At 56.5% G+C, this 15,234-nt stretch overlaps 2 protein-coding genes and 1 long non-coding RNA gene across 9 annotated transcripts; 2 read left to right on the top strand and 1 right to left on the bottom strand.

Annotated features, from left to right (window-relative positions):
* The first annotated feature begins 41 nt into the window (after nucleotides 1–41).
* On the top strand, nucleotides 42–6,637 carry EXOC3L1 (exocyst complex component 3 like 1). 3 transcript variants are annotated; one of them, XM_049622848.1, is made up of 14 exons: nucleotides 59–1,572; nucleotides 1,864–1,926; nucleotides 2,136–2,311; nucleotides 2,401–2,620; nucleotides 3,181–3,793; nucleotides 3,872–3,989; nucleotides 4,131–4,256; nucleotides 4,356–4,456; nucleotides 4,664–4,774; nucleotides 5,453–5,582; nucleotides 5,710–5,832; nucleotides 5,910–6,065; nucleotides 6,157–6,281; nucleotides 6,362–6,637. In XM_049622848.1, exons 2-14 carry the CDS (start codon nucleotides 1,881–1,883, stop codon nucleotides 6,549–6,551), a joined length of 2,235 nt encoding a protein of 744 aa, XP_049478805.1. In that variant the 5' UTR covers nucleotides 59–1,572; nucleotides 1,864–1,880; the 3' UTR covers nucleotides 6,552–6,637. The 3 variants fall into 3 exon arrangements, with proteins under 3 accessions (XP_049478807.1, XP_049478806.1, XP_049478805.1); XM_049622850.1 differs by lacking the exon at nucleotides 6,157–6,281 and having other exon boundaries at nucleotides 42–1,572; XM_049622849.1 differs by lacking the exon at nucleotides 4,131–4,256 and having other exon boundaries at nucleotides 58–1,572.
* On the bottom strand, nucleotides 5,170–6,430 carry LOC125916589 (uncharacterized). Its single transcript, XR_007455971.1, has 2 exons — nucleotides 6,343–6,430; nucleotides 5,170–6,255 (listed from the first exon to the last, which is right to left on the bottom strand). It is a non-coding gene; the product is annotated as an uncharacterized LOC125916589 (long non-coding RNA).
* A 428-nt stretch (nucleotides 6,638–7,065) lies between the features above and the next one.
* MATCAP1 (microtubule associated tyrosine carboxypeptidase 1) lies at nucleotides 7,066–14,913 on the top strand. 5 transcript variants are annotated; one of them, XM_049622868.1, is made up of 8 exons: nucleotides 7,210–7,639; nucleotides 9,773–10,083; nucleotides 10,201–10,398; nucleotides 10,480–10,623; nucleotides 10,892–11,024; nucleotides 11,976–12,281; nucleotides 12,414–12,511; nucleotides 13,535–14,913. In XM_049622868.1, exons 2-8 carry the CDS (start codon nucleotides 9,829–9,831, stop codon nucleotides 13,697–13,699), a joined length of 1,299 nt encoding a protein of 432 aa, XP_049478825.1. In that variant the 5' UTR covers nucleotides 7,210–7,639; nucleotides 9,773–9,828; the 3' UTR covers nucleotides 13,700–14,913. The 5 variants fall into 5 exon arrangements, 4 of the variants coding, with proteins under 4 accessions (XP_049478824.1, XP_049478825.1, XP_049478823.1 ...); XM_049622866.1 differs by adding an exon at nucleotides 8,397–8,592 and having other exon boundaries at nucleotides 9,773–10,398; XM_049622867.1 differs by lacking the exon at nucleotides 7,210–7,639 and adding an exon at nucleotides 7,066–7,139 and having other exon boundaries at nucleotides 9,773–10,398.
* The last annotated feature ends 321 nt before the right edge of the window (nucleotides 14,914–15,234 follow it).

Here is a 15,234-nt window from a genome sequence, read left to right as displayed (position 1 = left end):
CCCTCCCAGGGAATCCGGCGCAATTCCTCTCGGTGGACACGGCAGCAAAACTTCGGGGACTATCAACAAATATCCAGCCTCCGAAGAGGACGAAAACAACCCCGGGATCCCGGATGAGAGGACAGGGGGCAGAGGGAGGTGGAAAAAGTCGGTGGGCAGCCATGGCAGTAGAGAATGGAGAGCCATCGGAACTTTCCTGGTGGCCACCCTGTCCCCATTTCAGGAGAGGAGACCATGCTGCCTGATGAACCCAATGTGTTTCCCCAAACCTGCTCCTGGAAGCTGCCCAAGTATGTGGGTTTACTCACCCTATTCCTGTCCCTCACTTCCTGCCAAACAGCAAGCAGTAACTACATGTAGCTTGCCCACTTGTCTCCATTCCCACTCCCCATCCCTGATCCCAGCCTCATCTTTCTCTTGTCTCCACACTGCAGTGCTCCTAGGCCCTGAAATTATAACCATTTTTCTGCCAATGCAAACATGCTTACCTATGCATACATATATGTAAAACACTTAGAGCAGCTCCTGGCAGGTAGGAAGGATTATGTGTTGGCCGACACCATTTTGTTATGCTTGATATCATCATTATCTATTTTCATTTATTTTAAGTCAAGATCTTTGGGAAGCTGACTTTGAGCCAGGCCTACAGGGAAGCTTAGAGTAAGACATGCAGAACTGGGCAGAGGGGGGAATTAAACTGTGATGCAGTTATATAGAGGCCTCAGACTATCTGACTAGGAGCACTGAGACTGGGGTGGCTCTTCCAAGGTGGTCTCTGTCGAGGCAAGGGTACCAGAGAGACTCAGCTGTGACACCTCAGCAACCTACACTCCTGGCAGCTAGGGCAACAGGTGGCTTTGTCCTGAAGGGTGGATTTGGGTGGTAACCAGCTTCCACTATATTATTACTACCCTGTTGTTCTCTCCATGGCCCCCTTTAACTCTCAAGACAAACATAGGTTTCATAGCCCTTCTACCTCTCTGTCACTACCACCCATCATACACCTTCCTCACAATAGCCTGTAGCCTCTCAGTCCTCTGCAGAGGTGCAACCCTCCTCTGAGGGGCCATTGGCACAGTTTCCCTACTGTGATGTTGTCTGCACCCGTATTTGCACACCCTGCTCTCCACCCCTGTTTGGGGCCCTCTAGTTCACGTCTGTGTCCTGAGTACTAAGGGGTCCTATTTGGGCTGGTCAGGACTCAATGGTTACAGGGAGTACACCCCCTCCCCCCAAGGAAGTGGTGCCCAGCCCTCCCTACACCATCCCACAATGCAGATGCTCTTTCCTGTTGGGAATAAAGGGCCAGACTCAGCTTCCTTCCTTTCAGGCATTTGGCCTTGGGGAGGGAGGGGCCTTGGAAGGAGGAGGGTGCTCCTGGGCCCAGAGTGGGACAGAGGTTTCCTTGGAGAGAGGAATTTTGCTGCGTGCCAAGATGTGGGCTGGAGCCACCAAGGCCTCTTGAGACAGTGAAGAGAATACCTAGCTTTGCTCTGAGGACTGGGGAGAGGGCCATCTTCAAGGCCAAGACTATTTTCAAAGGAGAAAGAACTGGATGCCTGGTCAAGCCTGGTGAGTTCCATACCAAACTGTCCTCTGCAATTCAGAGCAGGAGCTGGGGCCAGCAGAGGCCTGTGCCTTCCCTGCCTTGCTTGGCATCTGCAGGGGCAAAACTGAGAAACTGAGCAGGCAAATCTTCTCAGCTGCCTCCCCATCACACCCACCTCCCTCCCATTTTCTGAGGGGCTGGGCAAGAACCTCCTTCCTCCTTCTCAGAGGGGCCTAGACCAAGGCTGCAGCTCAGAGAATCCACTCTGCCTGCTCTAACCCAGACTCTTGCTCCCACTCCTACCTCATCTCCAGTGCTTCCAGGGAGTGCCATGGACTCAGCAACCAAGGATGAAATGCAGCCCTCACTTCCCCCTGGTATGAGTCCTGGGTGGGCTCAGGGAGGGACGGTGGCAAGAAAGATGGGAATGTCGGGGTTGGAGCCTCCTTGCCAGGTCTGGCTGGAGCTCCATGGGGCAGCAAGAGGAATGGATCAGACTGCCCTAGGGGGACAGTCTGAGAAGTAGGAAGGGGAGCAGGTTTGGGCCGTTTCCTGTAGGCCCTGCCCAGCTGATGAGGCTGCCCAGGGTCTTCCTGCCCAGGGCCTGAGTGGCCAGAGCAAGAGAGGGCGGAGCAGCTGGCCAGAGGAGCAGCACTCAAATGGGCCTCGGGCATCTTCTACCGGCCAGAGCAGCTGGCCAGGCTGGGCCAGTACCGCAGCCGTGAAGTTCAACGTACCTGTTCCCTGGAAGCACGCATTAAGGTGGGCATTGGTCAATCGGTCAGGGGGTAGGAGAGCTGGGGATGGGCTGCAGGACTGGCTAGGCCTCACTAGCTCTCTCCCCACTACAGTCGGTGGTGCAGTCCTACCTGGAGGGCGTGAAGACTGGTGTGTGGCAGCTGGCCCAGGCTTTTGAGGCTGTGCAGGGAACCCGTGAGGCCCTAGACCAGGCCCATGGGTTGCTCCAGGGTATGGTGGAGGCCACAGAGACCCTAAAACCACTGCGAGAACAAGTTGCACAGCACAAGCAGCTGCAGGTCCTGTCTCAGCTGCTGCCCCGGCTGCGGGCAGGTGAGTATGTGGGGGCCCTGGGCCTCAGCCCACTAACAGTCAGTAAACACCCATCACTGATCAAGGGGCTGGGGCACTAGTGGGAGATAGCATGGAGGGACACAGCAGGGACCTCCGAGAGAGTAACTCAGGCCTCAAATGGCATATGAAGCAGGATACAAATTAGCTTATTCTGGGATTCTCAAGCATAGGTTGTGTGAGTCAGGACTGAGACCCAATCAAGTGGCTCTGGCCACCCTGGTTGCTAATTTTTTGAAATACTTCCCTAACAGAGTGAGTAAATAGCCATTAGCATGCCCCCCCCCCCCCCCGAGTTCCTCCCTGCCTTGCCTCCAGGATCCCTCGCTTCCTCTTGTTTCATCAGCTCAGGGATTTACACCTGGCCTACCAGGCCTCTAGGCCCTTCCCTGGGTCCTTTCAGATTGGTCAGTGCTCTGCTGTACTGGTTGTCAAACATTTTACACATCATTCCAGCCCTAGGGCTTCAGCATCCACTGTTGTACCCATTGCACAGGTGGGAGGGTTGAGACTCAGGGCTGTTTCATCTTCTCCCCTCTTAGTGCCAGCTGCAGTGGCCTACACACAGACCCTGATTGGTGCCCAGCGGCTCTTGGAGGCATATGTGTGCCTTCGGGAGCTGGAGCAGCTGCAAGAGGAGACGTGGGCACCTCTGGGGGGCCTGGAGTTGCCAGTCTTCGAGGGGTTGGGCCCTCTAGCTGAGGCATTGGGCCAGGCTGTGGAGGCGGCTGCGGGGGTGGCAGGGCAGCTGGCACGGGAGGACCCAGCCTTGCTGGTGGCTGCTGTGCGTGTGGCAGAGGTGGATGCTAGGCACACAACCTCCCTGGAGCTGCCCCCCCGGGACTGGCGGCGGCGCTGTCTGCAGGCACTGCAGGAGGGCCTGGAGAGGACCCACTTTGGGACACCTCTGCTGCTTGAGCCAGGGGCCTTGGCAGGGTGGCTGGAGGCTCTGCGGGTGGCTCTACCAGCTGAGTTGGCCACAGCTGAAGCACTAGTGGCACCCTGCTGCCCACCACACTACAAGGTGGTGCGGCTCTGGGCCCACACCCTGCACAGTGGACTGCGTCGCTGCCTGCAGCAACTGCTGGAAGGGCCTAAGCTAGGAGCTGCTGACGCCTTCGCCTTACTGCATTGGACACTGCATGTGTACCTGGGGTCAGTACCCTTGGGGCAATGAGAAGTGGGTGGATCAGAGGCTGGGGCTCAGAGTGACACTGGGCTACCCACCTCCAGGCCAGAAATGATGGGGAGCCTGGAGTTGGGGCCTGAGGCTGATGTGTCTCAGCTGGAGCCCCTCCTGACTCCGGAGAACATTGAACAGCTGGAGGCAATGTTTGTGACCCAAATCCAGGTGAGTAGTTGGGGCCCAGGCACAGAGAAGCTCTGCCACCAGCTGTGGGCCTGTATCTGTAGAGTTACAGGTCTCCCTGTCTCTAGCAGCAGCAGTGCCTTGCTACAGCAGTATCCTGCTGCCCTTTGCCCCTTCCCCCAGGTTAATGTGGCCCATTGGCTTCAGAAGGCACTGGATGGGGAGGTAGCTGAGTGGAACCGAGAGCAGGAACCTGGCACAGACTCCTCTGGCTTCTATCACTCACCTTTGCCGGCCATAGTGCTCCAGGTGGGTGGGAAGAGACCAGGCAGGTGGGAAGCCCCCATGGGGAAAGGGGAGGAGAGAAGGACTAGGACTCTGCTGAGGGCCACCCATTTCTTCCTGTAGATCCTGGAAGAGAACATTCGCGTGACCAGCCTGGTCAGTGAGTCACTCCAGCGGCGGGTGCATGGCATGGCGCTGTCAGAACTGGGCACATTCCTGAGGAGGTCTGCCAAGGCGTTGACCCACTCCCAACCCCTAGCCCGGCTCCTGGGGTTGCCTTAAGGGTCTCTGAGTGAATAAGGCACACCAGTGGGAAGGGGCTCCTTCAAAACAAGGTCTTGAGTCTCTTGGAGGTGGGGCTGGAGTACCAGGGACTCAGGTTGTGGGGGCACCAGAGTGACAGGTACAGGAACTATCTCTGCCCTTTGCAGCTTTAGTGATGCTCTGATCCGATTCTCCCGAGACCACATCAGGGGGGAAGCAATGGCTCCTCATTACGTGCCCTACCTACTGGCCACCCTCAACTACCAGTCAGCACTCAGGTACTAGGAGGCCCCCACACAACCGCTGATTGAACCCCAATTAGGTATGGACGCAGTCCACACTAGACCATTAGAAATTTTGGACTCACTTAACCCTGGGAGTCCAATCCTAGTTCTACTAATTGCTGTGTGACCTTGAGTGAGTTACCTAATCTCTCTGAATCTTGTTTTCATAAGTATCATGTGGGTAATAATGGTACGTTCTGAAAATCACATAAGAAAATAGATGTGAAGTACCTACCACAGTGCCTACCTGGCACATAGTATCATATCAAAGTCCTACTCTGTGCCACATAATAATGGCTGTGGTTGCAATTGTGAGCAAAACAGAAAAAAAAATTCCCTTCCTTTTAGGTTTTGTGTTCTTTGAGGTGGGGGCAGAGAGGACAAACAAGTTAATGATGATTTTTTATTCACTCCTAAGGCTTCCCTTACCCAAACAGAAACCAAAAGACACGATTTGCGCAAAGTTACACTGCAAATTAGAGGCAGTTCTGGCTGGGTTTCTTCTAGCTGTCGGAGCCTATCACTCCCAGCTTCAATCCAAGGCCCAGATCTTTGGTAGTGCCCCCTCCCTCCACAAACTTACGCCAGTAGGTGGCGTCAGCGTGGCTAGACAACAGAGGGCCGTGAGGGCCTTGGCCTTGGTCCTGAAGCCATAACTTTTGGTCGGTCCAGCTCCTCCTTGTCCGTCCTGCAGCCCGACGGGGCGGGTTCAGGAGACTTGGCTCTGGTGGAGGCAGGGCTGGACGAGTTGCAGAGGAGGATCTGCCGCCTGGTGTTGGAGGCGCTGCTGGCGGAGCTCCAGGTAAGTCTTCAGGTGGGGATGGGGGTGGGAGGAGGAGATACAGCATATATATGTATGGGTCTCTGCTGGGGAAATGCTAGGTCTGAACGTTCCTCCAGCCCCGTCTCTGCCCAACCCCACCCCCCAGCCCCTGTTCGAAGCTCTGCCCTCGCGCCGGTGGCTGTCGAGCCCAGAGCTGCTGGACGATATATGCGAGCGGACGGTGCGCTTCTGCCAGGATTTCAGGCGAGTGCGGAATCCTGCAGTCCAGGTGCGCTTAAGGGAGAGGCTGGGAAGCAGGGAAGCGCCCATAGGAAAGGCGTCTTGGACTCATTGCGTTCTCTGCAGCTTCTCCTGGCTGAGGCGGAGCGCACGGTGGTACTGCAGTACCTACGTGCGTTGATGCAGGGCCGCCTAGTGTGCCGAGGAGCCGACGAGAGGATCCAGGCAGCGCAGCGCCTGCAGAACGATGCGGCCCAGCTTCGGGAGCTTTTCCTTGGTTTGGTGAGAGCTCCTTAGGCGAGCAGATGGGCGGGAGTCTCAGTGGTTGGGTGGGAGTCGAGGGCGGGCTCGAGACCTACTCTGGGGTGCTCAGGGCCTGGAGGAGAGTGTTCAGTGCGCACCGGTGCTCCTCTCTCTGCGGGATCTACTGAACCTCCGTGACCCCATGCTGCTCGGCCTCGAGGTGGCAGGCCTACGACAAAAATTTCCCGACGTGAGGTGTGAAGACTGGTGTTGGTGGGGGGATGGGGAGGAGGAACGGGGCGGAGCTGACACACACCTCTTTGGGGTCCCCATAGCGAGGATCATGTCTCTGCCCTCCTGGACCTGCGCGGGGATGTGTCCCGAGAGCAGCGCCTGGCCGCACTCAGCTCCCTGCAGGCCGGCCCACAGCCCTCTCTCTCTGCGGGTCAGCGCGCACTCTTTAGCCTCGTGCCAGTACCTACTCCTGCGCTGTCCTCCTGCCTTCCCTCCGGGCCCTGTGCCTGACGCCCGGCTGCCCCTGGAATACAGCCACAGCTCCTGGATGTCTGAATTGTGTATTGGGGAAGGGGGATGAAATAAAAGTGTAAAGACTAGGGGGTCCACGCTCAGTGAATACGCCTAAGGTATCCTGGCTCCAGTCCTGATATGGGCTGTGCCTCACCTATCCCGGCATCAGCCCTGTATGGACAGCATTCTCAAGTACGGGAGCTTCTGCCGCTGTACGCAGACTACAGACCCACCTATCCGCACCAGGGCAGTGAGCTCGGGTCTCCAGGCCCTGACTCTGAAGCTGAGTAGCACCTGAAGCCCTGAAACTCCCCCAGCCCTCGTAGAGGGGGCGGGGTTAGGACATCGCCCCGCCCAGGGGCGGGACCTAGTGGCGGACACCGCCCCCTCTGCTTTGACTGGTCCCACCCCCAGCTGTGTTCTTGGGTGCGCGCCGCCGCCGAGATTGACGCGAAAACGCGCGCCTTCGTGTGAGCGTGCGCGCACCCAAGTGCGTGCGTCACCAGCGTCGGCTTCCGCGGGGTGGGCGGCTGGCGATTGGTGTTGCGGAGCGGGAACGGTGGTGGCGAGAAGAGGAACGAACAGGTGGGGGCGCGGTACGCGGACGGAACCCTCCACCTCCGAGAGGCCGCGAAGGCCTGCGGCGCGACCCCTACTCATCTGAGCGGGTACCCCCCCTCCCCCCGCTCCATTGTCCTCTGGCTCCGCCCTCTATTGGCCACGCCCTTTGTCCCATCCTCCGCCACTTATTGGCTACAGGTCACGCCCCTCCTCCATCTCTCCGTCCCCATTGGCTCCTCTTCCACGTTACCCTCTCCCGGAGTTTTTTATTGGCGCAGGCCACACCCTCTTATTTGTCACTGGACTCCGCCTTCTGTCTGGGCTCCTCCCCAGCCATCTTTCATTCATTTTGCTTGTAGTGCTGGGTGCTTGAGACATGGGGGTCAGTCAGACCCGTCCCTGCCCTCAAGGAGTTAAGGGGGAGGTGGGGAGACACAGACCTAGGCTCCGACAGTGACACAGTGGTAAAGAAGCCGCCTAGACACTGGGAGCCTCCAAGACGCCAGGAAGGCTTCCGGGAGGAGGTGAGGCCTAAACCGAACCCTGAAAAATGGTTAGGAGTTTGCTACAGGGAGACATTGGGAGGGCATTCTTGGCAAAAGAACTGAGACATGAGAGAAGCAGGCGTATTCTTGGTCGAATGAAGAGCTAGGTCGAATGAAAGAAGGGGTGGGGGAGATGAAGGGGACTGGTCTAGGGAGAGGCCCAGATATCAGTGAGGAGTCCAGAAAAGTGTACAGTTAGTTGAGAAGAATGAAGCCTGAGGCCTGAAATTTTTTCAAACAGGTGGTTACTAGGCAGAACGGAGGGAGGTAGGGATGGGGGATCAGATCTATACAGGGAAGCAGAGTGTGTGGAAGGAATGATTCCAGTTCTGCAAAGGAGCAGGGCTCTTGGGTTCATCCCATTTATTGAGTAACCGCTCTGGGTCAGATACTATTCTGGGTTCTGAGGACACAGCTGTGAACATTCAAAAGGAGAAGGGAGGTAACTAGTAATGACATATATACTGTACTTCAGATGGCGATAACTGCTTCAGAAAATAACGTGGGGAAGGGAAGATTGTGGCGGAGAGGAAAGAGGGGGAGGTTTACTATTTTACAGAGAGTGTGTTAGGGAAACTTGTCTAATAACATATTTGTGCAGAGATCTGAGGAAAGTGCGAGAGTGAGCCCTGCAGTTAATATGAGGGGGAAGCATTCCAGACAGGGGACATGTTCAGTTTGAGATGCCTGTTGTAAATTCAAGTAAAGATGTTGACTTGAGAACTGGCAACACCAGCTTGAAGTTTATAGAAGTTTGGGCTGATGTTTTTGAAACCATGAAAGTGAATGAGATCACCCTTGGAAGTAAGCATAAATGGAGAAGAGGAGAGAAGTTTCCATAGAAGTTTCCAAGCCCTGAGGCCTGACAACATTAAGAGATCAGGAAGATAGTAATGATGAACAATGAAGACCAAGAATGAACAGCCAGTGAGGTAGGAGAATATGTTTGAGTGTATTTGGGAAGCCAAGTATAGAACGTGTTTCCAAGATGAAATGATTATGTTGAGTGCGCTGATCAATATGTGATCATTGATGACCTTGGTCAGATCAGTTTCAATGGAGAGTGGGGCAAAAGCCTAGCTGGAGTGAAATGTAAGAGAGAACAGGAAAGAAGGAGTCAGCGACTACATGCAGATGACTTGGGGTGTTATGCTGCAATAAGGAGCAGCTGGAGGGAAATGCGGTGGGCCTGGGAGAGTGTGGGGTCAAGTGAGGGTTTGCTTTGGATTTTTTAAGACAGAAATAACAGCAAGTGTTTATGCTGATGGAAAGAATCTAGTAGAGGAAGAGATTGACGATGTTGGAGAAATGCTGGAATTGTATCCCTGAATAGGCAAGAGAGTTCAGAATCTGGAGACTTCAGTCAGACTTTCGGGGAGAGACTGGATTGTTCTGAGCCCTAGTACAGAGTCAGGAGTAAAGGTCCAAACACTGGCCTTGGATGACCACTAGAAAGAGGCCTCTGAGAGGAGACAGACTAGGGATTGGCTTGAGTTTGCTAAAGTCTCCCTCTGCTCCCCAAAAGCTGATTCTAATTTGGATTTGCACAGATGATCCAGAGGAAAGAGAGCATTCCAGGTGGAGAGACTAACATAAGCAAGGAGCATGCAGGCATTCAAACTGACTGAGGCCAACTGGGCTGGAGGAGTGGTGGAGCAGGTGGGAGGGGAGGGATGAGACTGACAAAGGGCCATAGATGGAAGGCAGGTAGAAGGTGGTGAGAGCCCCTCACTGATCACCCCAGCAACTGAGGCTATACTGTCCCAGCTCCCAGCCTGTGTGGGTGCTGGGCACAGGAGATAAAACCATGAGTAGGGGCTCAGGCCTTGTTCTCAGCAGCTCATAGGCTAAGGGGATTCCAGTAACCGCTGTCGAGGTGGTTGTATAAGTTCTGCCTCCTGCTTTCCCCCAGTCCAGCTTCCTTGGGTGAGCCTGCTGGAAGGCATGGACACTGGGGTGGAGGTGAGGGAGGGGGCAGCTCCCCAGACCCTTGGTGGCAGACCCTGAGCCCACTAAGCACCCACCCAGCATGGACAGTATGGAGCACAGGCCTGCTGATTCTCAGGCCACAGCCACTCATACTGGCCTCCACATGCCCTTCTTTGTCCCCAGAAGTCGACAGTGTGGGGAGTTGGAGTGACTCGGCTGGATGTGACCCCCAGGACAGAATGGTGCTGGACTCAGGGGCTCAGGTGTATGAGCAGGCACCCCCCAGCCCACCAGCCAGTCCCTCGTCCTTGCGCCATAGGCTGAAGCCCTCAGACCGAGATGGGACACTGCTGTACCCCTGGCCTCGGTCCCTGGCCTTGCCCCTGGCTCTGTCAATCCCCTCAGCCCTGCGGCCCCAGCCTGAGCTGCAGCCCTTCTCAGAGCTGCACTTGGGCCACCGTGGCCACATGCGTCGCAGTGAGAGCACCTATACTGTAAATAGTACTGGACGGCGGGGGGGTGGCACCCAGGGTCGGGCCCCACCTGGACGGGGACGGGACCCAGGTGGGGGCACCCTGAGGTCTGCAGCCTCTCTTCCTCATATTGCTAAGAGTCGAAAGGATGCAGGCCGTGGTGCCAGCAAGAGCCCTTGCATGTTGGTGGCTTTGCGGCCAACTAACATGGACCGTGAGCGGGACAAGTTCTTCCAGTCCCACTATACCTACAACCCACAGTTCGAATACCAGGAGCCCATGCCCACGGCTGTGCTGGAGAAGTACTGTGAGGCTTCTGGACAGTTCATCCATCAGGTCAGTCTAGCCTGCTCACCTCACCCTGGCCTGACCACCCAAGAGGCCTGGTCTGACCAGCCATTGCAACCCTATGTGCAGGCAGTAGGCATCATTGAGGCTGTCCTGGAGAAATTTGGTACCTATGAACACTTTGAAGCTGCAACTGGGGGCCAGCTGCTGACCAAGTGCCAGATCTGGTCTATTGTGCGCAAATACATGCAGAAGGAGGGCTGCGCTGGGGAGGTGAGCCAGCCCGGTCTTCCGGGCCCCTTTTCTATGTGCCCCAAACCAGGCTACTGATGCCAGGCCCAGCCCTACACGTGGCCAGATAGTGACCCCAGCCAAGCCCCTATCCCTGCCCCAGTAAGGTGGGAGCTGGCTCTGAGCAAAGGTGGTAAAGTGTGGGTGCCCTGGCCAGGTGTGTGGCCTGGCTACCCTTTGGCATCAGCATGTCCACCTGCATACTGGCCCCAGGGCTGGTGGCCATGGCTTAGGTCACTACCACCTGCAGGTTGTTGTGCAGCTGAGTGAGGACCTGCTGTCCCAGGCAGTGATGATGGTGGAGAACAGCCGACCAACATTGGCCATCAACCTGACTGGAGCCCGCCAGTATTGGTTGGAGGGCATGCTGCGGCACGAGATAGGTCAGGGTGTGGGTAGGTGGGTGGGTGGGTAGGATGAGAGGGGGCTGGGATGGGGTGGTGGGCAGTGAGGGGCCCCAGTAACCCCACCCCCTCTCTTTCTTCCCCTTCCTTCCGGAGGACGGGCCCTTTCCCTTCGTGAGCAGCTACCTACTCCCTCTGGCTCACAGAGGTAGGCCAGAACATGCCTGCCCACTCTCTGGGCTCACCCTCATCTCTTGCTCCCTTTGGGTATCTTTTGTCCCTCTGCTTCCTTTCTGATTTCCCTTGACAGTGGGGACAAGGTTGCTGAGGCCTGGACAGGCCAGAGGGAGTACCCCGAGGGTTGCACTAGCCCAGCCAACATGGAGGCCCTCCAGGGTGGGTGGAAGGCCAGATCCTAGTAATGGAATTGGTTGAGGACTCAAAGCCAGGTTTTAGGAGGGGATAGGCTGAGCTGAAATGGAGAACATGGGACACTAATTACTATTCCTTTCTGTCTGTGTCTCCTCATCAAGAATTCTGTAGCTCTGGGCAAAAGGTGTTTATCACTGGGGGTCATCAGCATGACTTTCAACATGATATGGGCATGCAGGATGTGGGGCCCGGGGTGGTTTGTGAGTTCCTGCTTCTCAGGGGGTAGAGGGGGCAACATAGGGAGGCAGTGTGAGTTTGGGAGAGTTGTTTGTGTGTGTAGCCCTGGATAGGTGGGGAGGATTCTTGTGTGTGGGACTCTGAGTCTTTGGGTGCAAGTTCACCTGAGGAGGGTCTTCCCGCTGCCTGGGGTTGGGTGAGTATGCATTTGTCTGGGGCAGGGAATGGGGGTGGGGAGAACTTGCACGAGAGCCTGAGTTTAGGGGCTGGAGTGTACGTGAGTCACCTTCACCCGCTAGAGGTCCTGCAGGATGTAGCAGGACACAGGTTGGTCCCCTGGATGCCCCACCCAGTGTCGCCTTCCCCTCGCCTTCCCTGCAGGCACTCACTACCTGCGGGGAGTGAACAACGCCCGGCAGCCGTGGCACAGCGCCGAGGGCCGGCTGCAGTACGGTCTGCGGCCAGCGAACCCCACGGAGGAGGGCTTGGCCAGCCTGCACAGCGTGCTGTTCCGCAAGCAGCCATTTCTGTGGCGTGCCGCCCTGCTGTACTACACCATCCATCGCGCCTCGCGCATGTCCTTCCGCCAGCTCTTCCAGGACCTGGCGCGCTACGTACAGGATGCTGACGTGCGCTGGGAGTACTGTGTGCGCGCCAAGCGCGGGCAGACTGACACCTCGCTGCCGGGTGGGCACCCGTGCTGTGTTGGGAGGGTTGCCCTGAAGGAAACCTGGGGGTGCGGGGTGGGGGGCAGTGCCCTGAGCAGGGGCGAGGAGGGTGGGCTTCCGGCCAGGGGCTCACGCCCTCCCGTGCCCACAGGCTGCTTCAGCAAGGATCAGGTGTACCTGGATGGCATCGTGCGCATTCTCCGGCACCGCCAGACCATCGATTTCCCACTGCTGACTTCACTGGGCAAGGTAGGGGGCCACGGACCTCTGACAGATCCCAGTCAGCTCTCCTTGTCACTGCAGTGTTCCCTGAGCCTCTGAGGGGTGCTCGACTAAGGACTGGGTGCCAAGCTCCTCTGGTGGGGGGAACCTGGGTGGAGGTGAACAAAAGTGAAGTGACAACCTGGCAGCAAAAGTAGGTACCTGACCTAGACTTCAGGTGTGTGGGTGGATACTGCATTTCAAAGGAGGGGAGCATTCAGGCCAGGGGAGCAGTCAGGAAAGGCTAGGGAAGGAGGCTGGAGAAGTGGCCAGAGACCAAGTCTCTGGCTCTGGGTTTTTGTGCCAGGCTGAGGAAGATGGACTTCTATCTGAGGCAATGGGAAATCAGTAGAGCTTTAAGCAGAGAAATGTCATTTTTACTTTAGAAGGCTCCCTGTGGATGTTAAGTGGAAGGTGGATTGGAGAGAGAGGCCTAGGGAAGGGAGTGTGGGGGGAGGAGGAAGCCACCTCTCCAATCACTCCTGAAGAATTGGTGGTCTGGCCTAACTGGACAGTAGCCATACAGAGGGAGGAGCAAGCTGGGGAACACTCTTCAGAGAATGGAATCCCTCTAACTCAAAGACCACCCTGAGTTGGAGGGTGACATATTCCAGGTTCTTTCCCTTGAGCTGGCCTAGAGAACTTTGCGGAAGGTGGGGCTGGCATAAGTTGGCACCCAGTTCAGCATTGGGTGTGGGATCTGAGGTGTCTGAGGGAGATCCAGGGGAAGGTGCTGAGGAGTCAGCTTGATACCTGCATTTGGAGGTGAGGGGAAAAGCTGGGCTGGAGACAAGAGTGGGGCTGTGGGGCACGGACGATACCAAGTATTCGAAGAGAGAACAAACACATCCAGGACTGAGCCTCAGGGTATGTAACCTTGGAGTGGATCCAGAGGGTAGAAGGAGGCATTCCAGGAGCAGAGGGCAATGAGCAATTCATAGAGAGCTAGGACCACCTACCTGAAAGCCACATCACTCTGGCTACCCCTGAGGCCCAGCTTCCTTCCTGCAGGTGTCCTATGAGGATGTAGACCATCTGCGGCCCCATGGGGTGCTGGACAATACCCGGGTGCCCCACTTCATGCAGGACTTGGCACGCTACCGGCAGCAGCTGGAGCACATCATGGCCACCAACCGGCTGGATGAAGCAGAACTGGGCCGCCTGCTGCCTGACTGATGCTGGTTAAGGGCTGTAGGCAGAGGCCCTGGACAGAGGGCCCCAGATCAGCTCCCCGAACATGAAGCTGACTGTTCTGTGCTTCCACGGCCTAGATGTTTCTTGGGGAACTGGGAGGGCAGGAGCATCCCAGGAGGTAGGGATGGCATCAGAGGGTTTGTGTCCCTTGGTAGCCTCGCTGGGGCCTAGGGACCAGTAGCAGCATGTCAGGCAAACTGAGTCTGCCCTCCTACCTCTAGTTCTCTCTTGAGCAGAAGGTAAGCCTGAGGGCAGGAGGGAAGCTGAGCATGATGGGAATGGGGGGTGGTTTGGGGGTAGAAACTTGTTCTTGCATGAGATGGCTTTGAGTGTCTGCATACTCCAGTCTCTCCCTTCCCCCACTTGGCCCCTTGGTGCTCCTTCAGCTTTCACGCTGTCTACCTCTCACTGGGTCCTGGTGGGGATCTCCCTTCTGCTGGGGTGACTGCCTGAGCCTGAGGGCCTGGCTTTCACACAGACTCAAGGGGCAGGGATCCTGGTGGTAGAGACCCAGCTGGGCTGGGGTGTGCTTTCCAGCATTTTGCCTCTCCCACTGGTCATGTATTTATTCCCTATTTATGTGCTCTGCATCCTGGGTCTTGGGAGGCAGCAGCTTCTGAAGGTTTGGTGGAGGGAACAGAGCTCCTCTGGAAGGCACCAACTGTTCCTAGCCCCACTCTCATCTCCCTCCCTCTCTTTCTCTCTCTCACACACACACACACACACACACACACACACACACACACAGTTCTTCAGGCCTTGTGAGTCAAGCCCAAGAGTTCACCTGGCCCTGCCCCTACCCCCCACCATTGGCCTGTGCTATTCCTGTCTTTGCCCATACCCTCACAGCTGGTCTCTGGCAGAGGGTGGCATTGCCTGGCAGCAGTCACACTCAAGCCTGAGGGGCAGGCCCCTAGCCATCGTCCTAAGTCCAAGCCCCTCTTGGACCAGGAGAGGTGTAGAGGTGGTTGTTGCTTCCATTTTCACCTCACTCGACTGTGTGACATTGACCTGTTCCCACCCCGACCTTGCCCTTGGTTTTCCCACCTGTAAAATTCAGAAATGCAGTTGGAAAGTCCTTATTCATTTAGTCAGTGAATACATGTAGATCACCTTCTGTGTGCCAGTTAATCGTCAGAACCCTCACAGAGCTCCCGGTCCAGAGAGAAACCAGACAATTAAAACAACAATCACAACGAAGTGTGTGGGCTCTGTCTACCCAAGATCCCTTCCTCTTCCTCTCTCACTTCTAATCTCACTTCCCAGGGCTGTGAGCTCTAGCCTGTCCTAAGTGGAGAGAAATCTCCCTTCCTCTGGCTCTCTGCACCAGGCCCAACGGTTTCCCTGAAGTGGGACTGGTGACTACACAGCACCCCCCCCCCCCCAATTGGTTCATGAGAGGAAAAGGGCTGTAGGGCAGGGCCCTGGGGTATGGCCGTCATCCCACTGGGGGCCTGGAACTGAGGGCTCCAGGGGAGTGTGGCTTGGGCTATTGAGGATGAAAAGGGGCTAAGGAC

Source organism: Panthera uncia (genome assembly GCF_023721935.1).
Source record: "Panthera uncia isolate 11264 chromosome E2 unlocalized genomic scaffold, Puncia_PCG_1.0 HiC_scaffold_20, whole genome shotgun sequence".
Classification (NCBI taxonomy): Eukaryota; Metazoa; Chordata; class Mammalia; order Carnivora; family Felidae; genus Panthera; species Panthera uncia.
This window is presented reverse-complemented; position numbering and strand designations above follow the sequence as displayed.

Coding starts and splice junctions, on each gene's coding strand:
- EXOC3L1 (XM_049622848.1), top strand. CDS start 1,881: ATGGACTCAGCAACCAAGGATGAAATGCAGCCCTCACTTCCCCCTG. Junction 4,257..4,355: donor TGCCGGCCATAGTGCTCCAG/GTGGGTGGGAAG, acceptor TTCTTCCTGTAG/ATCCTGGAAGAGAACATTCG. Junction 4,457..4,663: donor CTGGGCACATTCCTGAGGAG/GTCTGCCAAGGC, acceptor TGCCCTTTGCAG/CTTTAGTGATGCTCTGATCC.
- MATCAP1 (XM_049622867.1), top strand. CDS start 9,829: ATGGTGCTGGACTCAGGGGCTCAGGTGTATGAGCAGGCACCCCCCAGC. Junction 11,025..11,975: donor CATGCTGCGGCACGAGATAG/GTCAGGGTGTGG, acceptor CCTTCCCTGCAG/GCACTCACTACCTGCGGGGA. Junction 12,282..12,413: donor GACTGACACCTCGCTGCCGG/GTGGGCACCCGT, acceptor CCGTGCCCACAG/GCTGCTTCAGCAAGGATCAG.